The sequence below is a fragment of the Emys orbicularis genome, chromosome 16 (assembly GCF_028017835.1).
Source record: "Emys orbicularis isolate rEmyOrb1 chromosome 16, rEmyOrb1.hap1, whole genome shotgun sequence".
Lineage (NCBI taxonomy): Eukaryota > Metazoa > Chordata > Testudines > Emydidae > Emys > Emys orbicularis.
Genome location: NC_088698.1, coordinates 1,699,454 through 1,712,132, shown reverse-complemented (window position 1 = coordinate 1,712,132; position 12,679 = coordinate 1,699,454). Strand labels below are relative to the sequence as shown.

Below are 12,679 nucleotides of genomic sequence, written 5' to 3'. Positions count from 1 at the left end.
GAGGATGCCCAGCTGTGTCCTGCTGCCTGCCTGAGAGCCGCGGGGAGCAGCGGAGGCCGGGGCTGCCGGGATGGGGAGCTGGGTTTGACTGGAACGAGCCGCCAGCGGGACCATTTTGCCCCGTGGTTTGGCGGGGGGACCCGAGCCGTGTGTGTGGAGGAGCGCAGGGCGGTCAGCGAGGCTGTCATCTCCCCCGCCGCCAGCCCGGAGCCGCTCGCCCGCCACAGCCTTTGCCGGAGAGGGGCAGGAGGACTCGCGGGCCGGCGGGTGCGGGGGGAGCCCTCTCTCCGGTCCCACGCTCCGGCCCCGCCAGGGCGCCTCGGATGAGAGCGGGGGGTCCAGCGGGGGATCCGGGCCGCTCCCACCATGCCGTTCCACCCAGTGACCGCGGCGCTCATGTACCGGGGCATCTACACCGTCCCCAACATCCTCGCGGAGCAGCACCCCGTCGAGATCCCCGAGGACGAGCTGGAGGGTGAGTGACCGCGGGGCGGCGGGGCTGCGGGGGGCCCGGTACGGCGATCTGCAGAGGGGCTGCGGGGGCTGCAGCTCGGGGCTCCCTCCCTTTGCGGGGTTACTTCGCCCGGCAGCCGCACAGGGTGGGGGAGGGGAGCACCTGTTTCCTGGGAGCGAGTCGCGGCCGGAGTTTGGCAGCGGTCAGTGGCGGGGGCCGGGACGTGTCCGCTGCGATCGTCAGAGCCAGCCCTGCGGAGCGCGGCCGGGGCTCCGGGGCATTGATGGCTGCTGGGGGGTCCCACTCGGGGCCGGCATGGATGGGCCGTGGGGCGAGCCAAGCGAGCTGCCCAGCAGGCGGGGAAGGGAGGGACGTGCCCGCGGCGGAGGAGGAGCAGGGGGGCAGACAAGTGTGCCAGGAATTAGCGCCCCAGCGCCAGAGGGCTGGAGGGGTGGGGGGACAGCCCCGGTGCGGAGGAAAGGGGAGCAACGGGCGGGGGCCAAGCGCTAGAGCAGAGGGGACCTCCCATCATGGGCGGGGGGGCGGGGAACTGCTCAGGGGCCGGGGAATCACCCCCCGCCCCAGGGCTGCTCTGCGGTTCCAACTTGACCACCCCCCCCCCCCCCCCCCGCCCCAGCCGCCTCCCTGCTGGGCGCGCTGCGCCGGCCCGGAGAGGCCGGGAGCCGCTGTCCCCGTGCCAGTGCGGAAGCGGGACGAGCCGCGGCACGCGCCGGGCAGGGGAGCCCTGCAGCCCCGGGCGCCGGCTGCCAGCCACCGCCATTGGCATTCCGCTCGTGTCGGCCCCGGGCGATCCGTGCGGGCTCACGCCAGCCAAGCAGCCCCGCCACGCTCCCCATGCGCCCGGCTGCCGGACAGTGCGGCGCGTGGGGCAAGCGGTGTCAAGGCAGGAGGCGCAAACCGGGAGGGACGGGGGAGCCGGGCACTCGGTGTGGGGCGCCGCATGCAACAAGCGATTGATCCGCTGCTACAATGGCACCGTGACAGGGCACGGCTGGTCCTCGCTGTCCCAGCGCGGCCTGGGTCACACTCACAGGGCCTGGGCAATTGTTGCTGTTCCCGTAGGGTGACTAGATGTCCCGATTTTATAGGGGCAGTCCCGATTTTGGGGTCTTTTTCTTATATAGGCTTCTATTACCCCCCCCCCATCCCCTGTCCTGATTTTTCACATTTGCTGTCTAGTCACCCTATGTCCCAGCACAGCATGGGTCACACTCACAAGGCACGGCCGATCCTCGCTGTCCCAGTACGGCGTGGATCACACTCACAGGGCACGAGCAATCATTGTGGTTGCAGCATGGCGTGGGTCACACTCACAGGGCCTGGGCAATTGTCATTGCTCCAGCATGGTGTGGGTCACGCTCATAGGTCATTAGCCATTGTGGCAGGCCTAGCACAGTATATCACAATTGTACAGCAGGGGTGATTGGCGCTGTCTTAGTACATTGTGTCACAATCTTATGACATGGGTGCGTCTTGCTTTTTTTTTTTTTAAATCCCACGGTGTCATAAGCAACTTTTACCTTTCTATCACCCTCTGACCAGGGCCGTCGCAACCCATTAGGCCACCTAGGCAGTTGCCTAGGGCACTACAATTTGGGGGGCAGCGACCACAGTGGTATTTTGGCGGCGGGACCTTCTGCTGCCTTGGGCGGCAGAAAAGCTGGCGGCGCTCCTGCCTCTGACCCACGTGGCTTGTTTCTGTAGAACAGTGTCACAGTATAATTATAAATGGCTGTTGCTTTCTCACAGTATGATTGTAGCAACTCTTGCTTGTATATCACAATAACAGCAAGGAATCCGGTGGCACCTTAAAGACTAACAGATTTATTTGGGCATAAGCTTTCGTGGGTAAAAAAACCCACTTCTTCAGGTGAAGAAAGCTTATGCCCAAATAAATCTGTTAGCCTTTAAGGTGCCACCAGACTCCTTGTTGTTTCTGTGGATACAGACTAACACGGCTCCCCCGATACTCATGTCTTATTCTGATAGAAACATTGTGATATAAAGTAACTGTTGCTTATGTGTTGCTTTTCTATAACAGCACAAGCACAGTGAGCTGCGTTTGTGTAACATTTTGTCACACTAGTACACTGACAAGCTGTTATTATAATCACAGCATAAGCTGAGTGACTTACTTTTCTATCGTATGACATGAACAGCTCCTGCTCTTCTATTCCGTCAGGATATGATGAGAGTGGTTTTTGCTTTTCTTTAACTAGGTCACAATAATATGACAGGACCGCCTGGGGCTGTCCTAGCACAATGTAATGTGAGCAACTCTTGCTTTCCCATCACAATGCAACATGACTGTGATAGGAAAGCAACAACGTGTCAGGATACAACGTGAGCGACTCTTGCTTTCCTGTCACGAGAACAGCTGGGTCGCAGTGGCTGTGTTTTCCGTCGCTCTCCCACTGTTAATTCCAACAGGGATTCTCTTCTTCCGATTTCCAAAGCAGACACAGGAGGGAGCAAGCACCGAGCGTAGGGGCCCTATAAAGCTTTCTCCATCCCATTCCTACTCACACACCCCCAGCTGGCACCTCCTTCACCACCTCTGCCAAGGGCTAGTTTGCATGCAAACCACCCTGCTGCTTGAACCCAACCTGCCCAGAAATGCCTGGCAGCAAGTGGTGCTTCTGCCCCTGTAAACCCTGCTATGCCCACACAGCTGATATTGAAACATCCCCTTTGGATGTCTTATGTGCAATGAGTTGGGGGATCTCAGTGTAATGCCTGGTGAACAGGTGTGCACCAGGCAGAAACGTCCCCAGCTCCTTGCAGACAGATTGAACAGAGGGGCCAAGGACCGATAGGATCACAGAGACTGAGGTACCCCAGCAGTGGGCAGGGTAGGCTTGAGGCACAGGGGTGAGGTTGGGTGCAGAGAAGCTGGCCCTGCTATTGTCGCTGTCCTGTGGCTGGAGAGCCCCCCCCCCCTTCCCCCAGGCACCCTCCCCGGTGCTAAATCCTAGGGCTGGTCAGAACATTCTTTTCATGGACATATGGCCACAGCGTTCCCCAGACATCCTGGTCTCAAGGTGGATTTGGATAGGAAGCTCTCTGTGGCCCAGAGATGCTCTGCTCACCTCTGTTCAGAGAGAGGAAGAGAGCAGGCAGAATGGACAGCCAGTGCTTTTCAAGTGCAGAAGAGACGTTTCAACACAAACCCGCTTCGCGAAAACATTGGGCAGGTTTTAGTTTCATTCCCATGTGGAACAGGCACATCTCAAAACCACAAATGTTGGCACAGAACAAATGGTTGTGCGCTGGCCAGGTCTGCAGGCTGCATGGAGAATGGCCACACTGCAGCATGGGCTGGCACATCCCAGCTAGCTCCCTAAGAACCAGCAGTGTAGCCAGGATGGCACCGGCAGCAGCACAGCCTAGCTGCCCAGTACAATCCTGCCTGCAACCCTAGGTACATACTGGGGCACCTCACCCATGCCACCGCCTGCCACACCATGGCTACCCTGTTATTTTTAGCAAGCTAACTCGGGGATGCCTGCACATGCAGCATAGGCAGACCCTAAAGGAGAAAACATCCCAACCGATAGCAAGGTTCCTCCGGGCAGTTTGATTTCACTCAGGGAAGCAATGGGGCAGGTGGCACCAGTGAAGCTTGTTCCCTGCTCTGTCCCTGCCAGGCTGCTGGCAAGCTTGGCAGTGGAGGATTCCTGAGCAGCTGGATCACCATAGGCATGTCAGGAGCGCCAGGAACTTCAAAGCCCTCTCTCTCTTTTCCCTCATGAATAGGATCCTCCCCTCGACCTTCTAAAGTCTCCCCCTGCTCTTTTGTGGCTATGGTACAACTTGCCCATTCCCTCCCTGAATCATGGGACTTGAGGAACATAGGAACTGCTTGGCACAGACCATTTGGACCCTCTAGAGCAATGTCCCATCTCTCCACTGTACTGGACCAGACCAATGGTCCATGCAGTCCAACTGGCTGATGGCTCCATCTGTATGGTGTCAAGTCTCCAGGGCTGTTCAATGCCTGATGTGAAGCCCCCATAACCCATCTCATTATGCTATGCTGATGTGCATTCTTTGCTGCACCCCCAGCCTGGCCTCACCTTCTGCACAGAAGTAGATGGGGAATGCTAGATGTGGAGTTTAGGGGTTCGTGATCTTTGCAGAAAGTGGTGGGGTTCCCTGGTGCTTGGGAAGCCTGGGTCTTTCTGTGTCACCTGGGTTCATGTTCAAGTGTGATTTGGGTTTTGTAGAAACCTGTGTTTCACTCTGAAGAGAGCCTGCACTCTACGTTAGAGTGGGAGCCATATATGCTATCCAGGCTGCTGCTCCTGTTCCTCCTTGCCGCTCCTAAGCTCACACTCTGCCTTTGATTCTTTCTCCTCGCTCCACCTCTGCTCCTTTCGCTCCCAATCTCCCTCTTTCAATGGAGCAGGAGCCCAACAACCCAGGAATACAGCAGCTGAACCACTGGGGTCAAATGCCTCTGCTAGAAGCCTGCTGAAGCCAGTGGGCTTCTAGGAGGAAGAGTTTGGTGCATGGTCTCAAAATCAGACTGCAAGGAAGGACAATCCCATAGTTAAGGCTCCCAGCTGGGACTCAGGAGATGTGGACTCAATTCTCATCTCTGCCACTGACCCCCTGCATGACCTTGGATAAGTCACTTAGCCTCCTTGGACCTTGGGATGCTCCCTGTCTTGTCTATTTGGACTGTAACTTCTCCAGGGCAAGGAATGGATCTAACTGCACAGTGCCGAGCACAGTGGGGCCTGGATCATGGCTAAGGTCTCTAGCTGCTACTGCAATTCGGAGGAGTTAACAGTGTTAACAGCATTCACAGTGTCTCTGCATAGATTAATGCCTAACCCTGGGGCAGTCTCTCATCCTGCCCCAGGTCAGTCACATTTTTGTGAAACACATACATTTCCTTTTCGCTGTCCCCAGGGGAGGAGGGTGGCCAGATGCTCTCAGCCAACCAAGTCACCGCCATCCCTCATTATCTGGCCCTCTGTCCTGTCTCCTCCCCCTCTGCCTTTCCCACCTAAACAGCCTTGTCTCCTCAGACATATCCCCCCACCCCCACCCCAGCCCACCCCCATCCCGGACACCTCTGAACATTTCCATTGCAGTGTCTTCTCTGCTCATCCTTCTGGAGTGGAGGGGCCAGGCTGAATGCAGCAGCCAAGGTGAGACTGAACCATTGCTTCAGAGCAGCTCCCTGCACCTCTCAGGATGCCCCTGCATGCAGTGGGCCCTTCCAGCCAGCCCCTCCCTCAGCCCCCTGTTCTTCTTGGCCCCACACTCTGCTCTGAGCCCCCTCCTGTCCCATACCAGCTGCCCTGTCTAAGCCCTCCCATATGCAATAGAGCCTCACTTCCTGGTCCCACGCCCCCTACCCCTCCTGCATGCAGTCCCTGCCTTGACCCTCTCCCTTCAGGTATGAGCTATGCCCCACATTCCCTGCTCTACCCCCCTTTCAGTACAGCCTCCCTTCCCCACCTGTGCCCCTCTCTGGAGCCCTGCACTGGGCAGAGAGCTTTCAAACCAGCCCGTCTAAGCAGGAACGTGGCTTCACAGATCCAAAAATCACCTACCTTAGAGCCCTTCCTTTGCTGTCCCCTGATCTTTCTTTATGGCCGAATTCCATGACTACCCCAGTGCTGCCCCACCTCACACAGCCCTGTGCGCTTTACGGGCGAGCTTTCTGACTAGCCACCGGCTCCTAGTCCTTGTCATGGGGGTTGTGTCTCTAAAGCCCCTGGTTGGCTTTGCAAACCTAATCCCCCATTTCCATAGCCTGGTGGAATCATAAGCCAGGCCTCCCCTGTGAGGGCAGCAAGTGCTATCCCTGTGTTACAGATGGGAAAACTGAGGCACAGGATATGAAGTGACTTGCCCAAGGTCACCCAGCAGGCCATTGACAGAACCAGGAATGGAACCCCGGGTGCTTTGGGCATCTAGCTCCACCCAGCCCCCTGTGCTCAACCTACTAGACAGCGCTGCCCCTCACATCACCTTTCCTTCTTTTAAATCAGCAATGAAAGGAGCCGCCCCAACCAGCTCACACCAGGGCACTGATTAAATTCCTCCTCCTAAAGGGGTCCCAGATCAGGGTATTTATCTTAGAAGAGATTGTAACACTGGAATCATTTCCTTTAGACAGGAGAGGAATAAGGGGGACCAGAGTCTATGTAATAGTGACTGGGCTAGAGAAGGGAGATTTGGTGCGTTTGTTCTTTCTGTTTCCTAACACAAGAACAAGGGGACAAACAATGAGATGGAGATGGGGGTGGGGGTCAAAACCAAGCAATTTTCACACAATGCATATTCAGACTGCGGAACTCCCTGCCACTGGAAGCAGTCAAGGCCAAGAATTTATAGCATGAGTCAAAAAGGGATTGGGCATGTATATGGACAGTGAGAATATGCAAAGTTATCCTAAGAAAGATAAAACCTGGTGCTTCAGGGCTTAAGCTGATCTGTGACTATTACAGACCAGGGTCAAATCTAATATGGGGTCAGATTATCCCATACCTGCTACTACTGGGTTCTTACACCTTCTGCTGAAACACATTGTGCTGGCCACTGATGGAGAGAGAAAACAGGACTAGGTAGACCTGCCCATGTTCCTAAGTGAACTAAATGCCAGGGTATTGGAAGGTGTAGGCATTTATCAGACAACAGCTTGGTGGTGGCTGCTGGGGTGCCCTGAGCTGGAGGAGTGGGGAACATTACCAACTCCCTGGTGTTCCTCTGCCTGGACATGCTTGCATCTGCGCAGCAATCTATCAGTGTTTGGGTGGGATGCCCCTTTCTTTGGGGGGGGACTTGATCCTTAGCTCCCATTGGCTGCAGCCTGCCCCAGCCCTGATCCCCCTCCTGCCCTCCAAACCCCTTGGTCCTAGCCCAGAGCACCCTCCTGCACCCCAAACCCCTGATCCACAGCCCCACCACAGAGCCCACACCCCCAGCCAGAGCCCTCACCTCCCCTGCACCCCACTCCCCAGACCAGAGCCCCCTCCCATACCCTGAACTCCTCATTTCTGGCCTCACCCCGGAGCCCGCACCCCCAACCACAGCCCTCACCCCCTCCCACACCCCAACCCCAATTTTGTGAGCATTCACGGGCTGCCATACAATTTCTATTCCCAGATGTGGCCCTCAGGCCAAAAGGTTTGCCCACCCCTGGCTTAAACACTCTCCCTGGCTAGGGAATCTTGTCCTGAGAGTTACAGGTCCAAATCCCAGCACGGGGCACTTCTGGAGGGGTCACCTGAGGGAACTGAACCTAGGACCTCTCAATCGAAAGTATGAGCCTCTACTGCTAGAGCTAAAGGTGCAGGCCCAGTGACTTAGCGGCAGTAGCAGACACCGATAACACTATGCATCCAGCCACTAGCAGGGGAACAAAGATCTGTACTGTGGTGATTTCCCTTTGCCAGATGTTTTCCAACCCCGCTGGAGGGTAACAGAGGAGAATTTCTATTCTAGTCTAGTTCTTATACAGCCCTCACCACCATAGCACACGGGGAAGAAGCAGATAATCCAGGTTCATGGACACTCCCGCCTGCCTGGTCTCGCTGTTTGACTTTGTGTTTTGTAGCAGCCATTTGTTGATATAAATACATCAGCAGGATCAATTCAATTAGGCCTCGGCTCCTTGGCATCCGCAAACTGTTGCATATGGATGAGTTAGGAGCAGGCATGGAGGCAGAGGGGCCAGGACACACAGTACAAATCAGTGACAGAGACGGTGCCTTCTCTTATGTCAAAGTGCCAGGCACACCAGCAGCACAAAGGAAATGATCAATCATTTTAATGAAGCTCAGATCATTACACTTGGCATCTTCAAGTTACTTACAGACATCAGCTAATTAATCCTCACAACCCCCAGGGAGGTGGGGAAGTATTAGCGCCATATTTCAGATGGGGGAAATTGAGGCACACAGGGGTCAAAGCCAACATTTCAAACCTAAAGTTAAGTCCCAATTCTGAAAGTTCAGGCTACCTCTGTGGTTACTGGGAGCTTCTTAAAGTGAGGCCGTGGGACAGCAGAGAAAGGCACAGTCCTCAGTGTCTGCGCTGCAAGGATAGCCTCAGTCAGTGCTGGGTGGGTTTGTCCACACACACACACACACACACCCCAACTAGCCCTGGTTTCACTGAAATCAGTTTTAAAACCTATTTAGCTAAATTGGTGCCAATCCTGGCCTGGCCTCTGATCTCAGTTTAGAACTGGTTATGCTGGCTCAGCTCCTGCCCACTCACCACTGCCAGCTAAGCAAAAATAAACCCAGTTAAACGCAATTTAAGAGCATCCACATAGGGGCTTTGCACTGGGTTAGTTAAAGCCATGCAACTTTGTGTTTCGAGACAAGGCCGGAAAGTCTAAAGCCCCGCCCCAGTATGCAAGGGGCTCAGTGTAAGATTCTCTGGGCAGGAGGTAGCTTCTTGGGTGGCTCCCAAGTCCTGGTCAGGAGCTTGGAGGGGATGCTCCAGGGCCCTAGAGTTTGTATTGGCAGCCAAGCTTTGGGGTGTGTATCCAAATGGAATGGCTAAGCCCTCTGAGGCCTGCCTGCCTTTTTATACTGTGACAGACAGGGTGTCTTTGGCAAGACATCTTTATCCCACCTCCTGCACCCATCCTGCTCCCACATTTCTGCCTTTTGAGCACCTGGCCTCAGTGAAGCCAAGGGGAGATTTTACCACTGACATCAATGGACCTGGGATTTTGCTCCGGAAGGGGCCACACCTTTTACACAGGGTGGATCTGTTCAGAGCAGGGTCTGATGAGCAGGAGCAGCCCCCGCAGGAAGAGGTGGAAGTGGAAGCAAACAGGAGCAAGGTGATGGCCAGACAGGTGGGCAGGCAGCTGTCTCCCACTTCCTGCTCATCCTGAATCCTGACATGAGCCCTGGGAAAACTTGGCCCCAATTTCACAGCTATGCCCCGAATGCCACGTTCAAATCAATCCACTGTGCAGTGATGGAGAGCCACCGGAGAGCTGCTCAGCAGCACCGTGGCACTGAGTGGTGGGCTCAGCCCAGTTTCCAGCAGACAGGTATCTATGTCTCAAAAACCATCATCATCACTAGAACTAACTGGCAGACTCAGCACAGAGGCTGGGTGATGAATGGGTTATGGAGCCTGAATTCCCTCTGCCAACTGCAAGCATGTCTACACAGGACACTCTAGGAAATTAATCTGAATTAACTAAAGGTGTGACTTATTAGTTAGATTGCATTAAAGCCCTGTGTGGACACTGTTTCCAAATTAAAGTAACTTTAATTCGCTTTAAATTTAATTCACTTCCAATGTTAATTCCGATTAATTTTCCAAAGTGTCCCACACCTGAGGTGCCTCCTCCAGGGCGGAGCTGGGGAAGCCTGCCCCCACTCTGCCTGCGCTGGATCATTTCAGCAGCGGAGCAAACCAGGAGGGGAGCTGACTCACTTTGGTGGAGGTCATTGTAACCCACACAAGTGGAGAATATGGGCCTTTGTCGCCCTCCAAGTTACTGGGCCACAGAGGTGGCTAACAAGGCTGATGCTGCAGCTGGTTAAAAAGGTTCTTACTTTAGCTCGTGTGGGAGACTCAGCTTTTAGCACTGTCAGTCGAGGGTTCAAGGCCTCCTGCTGGCCTGGGGGTTGGTTGTATTGTCCCAAGTCTCTAGGTCACATGACAAGGCAACATTGCATCAGTGTGTGGAGCCAGAATGCAGCTGGGGAAGTGCGTGGGGACCAAAGACAGGATCGGAAAGGCATGCAGGCTTGTGCATGCACATGGCTGTAGCTGTGCAGGGCCACATCCCCCAAGCTAGCCCCAGCACGAGGTGCTGGACTAATGGGGGGAACCAGAGTGGGGGCCTCTCAAGAAGAGTCTGGAGGCCTGGTACTGTACTGTGTCCGGGCAGCTGGATTTTCAGACTAAAAGTTGATTTTATGGAGGAAAAACCCACAGGAAATGTACCAGGTTTTACCAGGGGGCTTAACTAACTCCCCAGAGGCACCTGGGCCCTTAGAAAAGGAATCAACAGCTGCTCCCAGAGCCAGCAGGGCCAAACTAACCCCCACTGCTCCCTGCCATGCTGGGACTGCCGCTTCCTTTCAGTCATTCCTTCCCTCTACCCCCCAGTCTTCCACTTGCTTTGCTTTCCTCCACCTGCTTCCCTTCCCCCTTCAGATCCACCCTATGGCTCTCTCCAGCCCCCTCCCTCTTCCCTTCCCCTGCTCTGTCCACCAACAGCCCCCAGCCCTTGGGCCAGGAAGGCAGAAGGAGCTAACTGCAGGAGCTTGTTGCCCCGGCACATGGAGGTGAAGGGCAGCCAGCAGCAGAGGGTGTGGGCTTCTTCCCATCTCCCCAGGGAGGCTGCCCAAGCTCCCTTCAGAGGTGAGGAGGCAAATGGGGGGCTCCCAGCTGGGGCGCTTCTGCTTCTCCTGGTGAGAGAGCCCCAGTCGGGTACCTGCTGCTCCCGTGTCAGCATGCCCTGCCTGGGGAGCGCTCCGTCACCATGGGAGGGGGCTGAGGGCAGGCAGGCAGGAACTTGCACATTTTCACACACACACACCAGTCTGCAGGGCAGCCAACTCATCTTTCCCTTGCACTAATTGCACCAACCCAGCCCTGAATCCTCACCCCCCACAGTTGGAAGGTGCTTGGATCTGGGGGTCTTGATTTTAAAAAGTCCTTTGTTCAAATCAAGCCATTTGTGGCACATTTCCCTGAGTTCCAGCTCTGGGCACTGCAGGAGCCACAGGGAGAACAGAGGCCATTAAATGGCAGCTAAGCAAACACAGCTCCAGCAGGGAATGCCACAAGCCAGAGACACAGAGCTTCTTAAAGCTAGACACACAAGGGGGACCTGGGCATCCCATCTCCCAGCCCTGCCACTCACTCCAGTTCACGCTCTCCTGGGAGGGGAATCTGCCCAGACACCCACAGCTGGACAGAGCAGTGAGAGAGCCCCCAGGGAGGGCACGGAGCCACCCACCATTCTCTCCCCCCTTGCTGTGTATTGGCACTGCCGACAGGCACCCTTTCAGCCCGGATACCTGCTGCAGAATAGAAACTGGGGGGGAGGGCACTTAGAGGAGAGCAGCCCAAGAATTGCTGGGCCCAGCCCTGGGAATTGCTAAGAAGAGAGCAGGAGAAACACCTGCGCACAGCTGAGGCAGTGTGACTAGGGGCCAGTAGCCCCTGGGGCTGTATTCACTCACTGGCGTTGCTAGCACCCACAGAGGCTAACGGGAGCTGCTGTCCCAGAGCAGGGCCTCCAGTGTTCTTCGTGATTCGTTATTAATAACGAGCATTTCAGTGGGGACACTGCTAGACTCAGCGCTGCACAGGCCCCTTGGCAACTCACTGCCGAGGGCCCTGATTCAGGTCCCCTTGCTCTCTCCATGGAGCCCCTCCCCCCATGAGGAGACCCACTGAGCTCAATGGGGTGCTTAGGAAGTCAGGTGCCATCCAGCCGGAGGGAGGGTGAAAGCTGAGCCTAATGGAGCCCAGAGCAGAGGTGGAGAGCAAGAGGGTGGGGCTAGCACTGGCTGCCTGGCCGCTGTTGACGGAGCTAGGATGTGCCATGCGCCGGCGTGGGTTAGAGTTCCAATCCTCACCCTGCCATCAGTGCCCTGAGTTAGCTAAGACCAGGCTTATCTTTAAAAACCTGCCCTTTGGAGCTCAGCAGTGCACAGCACAGTGACTGCATGTAACCTTGGGGAAAATGACCTCTATCATCAAATTGTCCAAAGCAACCCCTTGGTTTTTGGTGCCAACTTGGGGCACCACCGGCTTTTTAGCTCCACTCCACCAGGACTCCCATTGGCTCCCACTGTTATTTCCATTCTTCCCAGGAAAGAGCTTGCTGCCTGTAGGCGGCCTCCTTTGCACACACTCCAGTGGCAGACCAACAAGTCTGCCTGCCTCAATTTCCCCATGAAAGGAACACTCTCTCATTGTCCATTACAAAGTCCCTTCTCTGTGCATAATCTGTTCAGGTACACCAGGGCAGTAGTTCCCCAAACCTTTGTAGCAAAGCCATTCTTGACACCCCCCCCCCCATAAACATACAAAGGTACAACTACTTTTCCATTGTCTCTGCAGGGGCACTACCTCCAGACCTCCCCCCCGCCCCCAAGCCAACAGCAGCACTGTGTTCCCCATTCCTGATGCAGGGCCCCCACTGTCCAGACTCCCAACCTGAGAGCAACCAGTCTCCACAGCCCCCAGTCA

At 55.7% G+C, this 12,679-nt stretch overlaps 1 protein-coding gene across 1 annotated transcript in view; it reads left to right on the top strand.

Annotated features, from left to right (window-relative positions):
* The first annotated feature begins 366 nt into the window (after nucleotides 1-366).
* The window catches only part of CABP7 (calcium binding protein 7), a 76,360-nt gene continuing 64,047 nt past the window's right edge, over nucleotides 367-12,679 (top strand). The window contains exon 1 of the mRNA XM_065418028.1: nucleotides 367-475. Within this exon, the coding sequence (XP_065274100.1) occupies nucleotides 367-475 (109 nt within the window). The remainder of the gene's footprint in view (nucleotides 476-12,679) is intronic.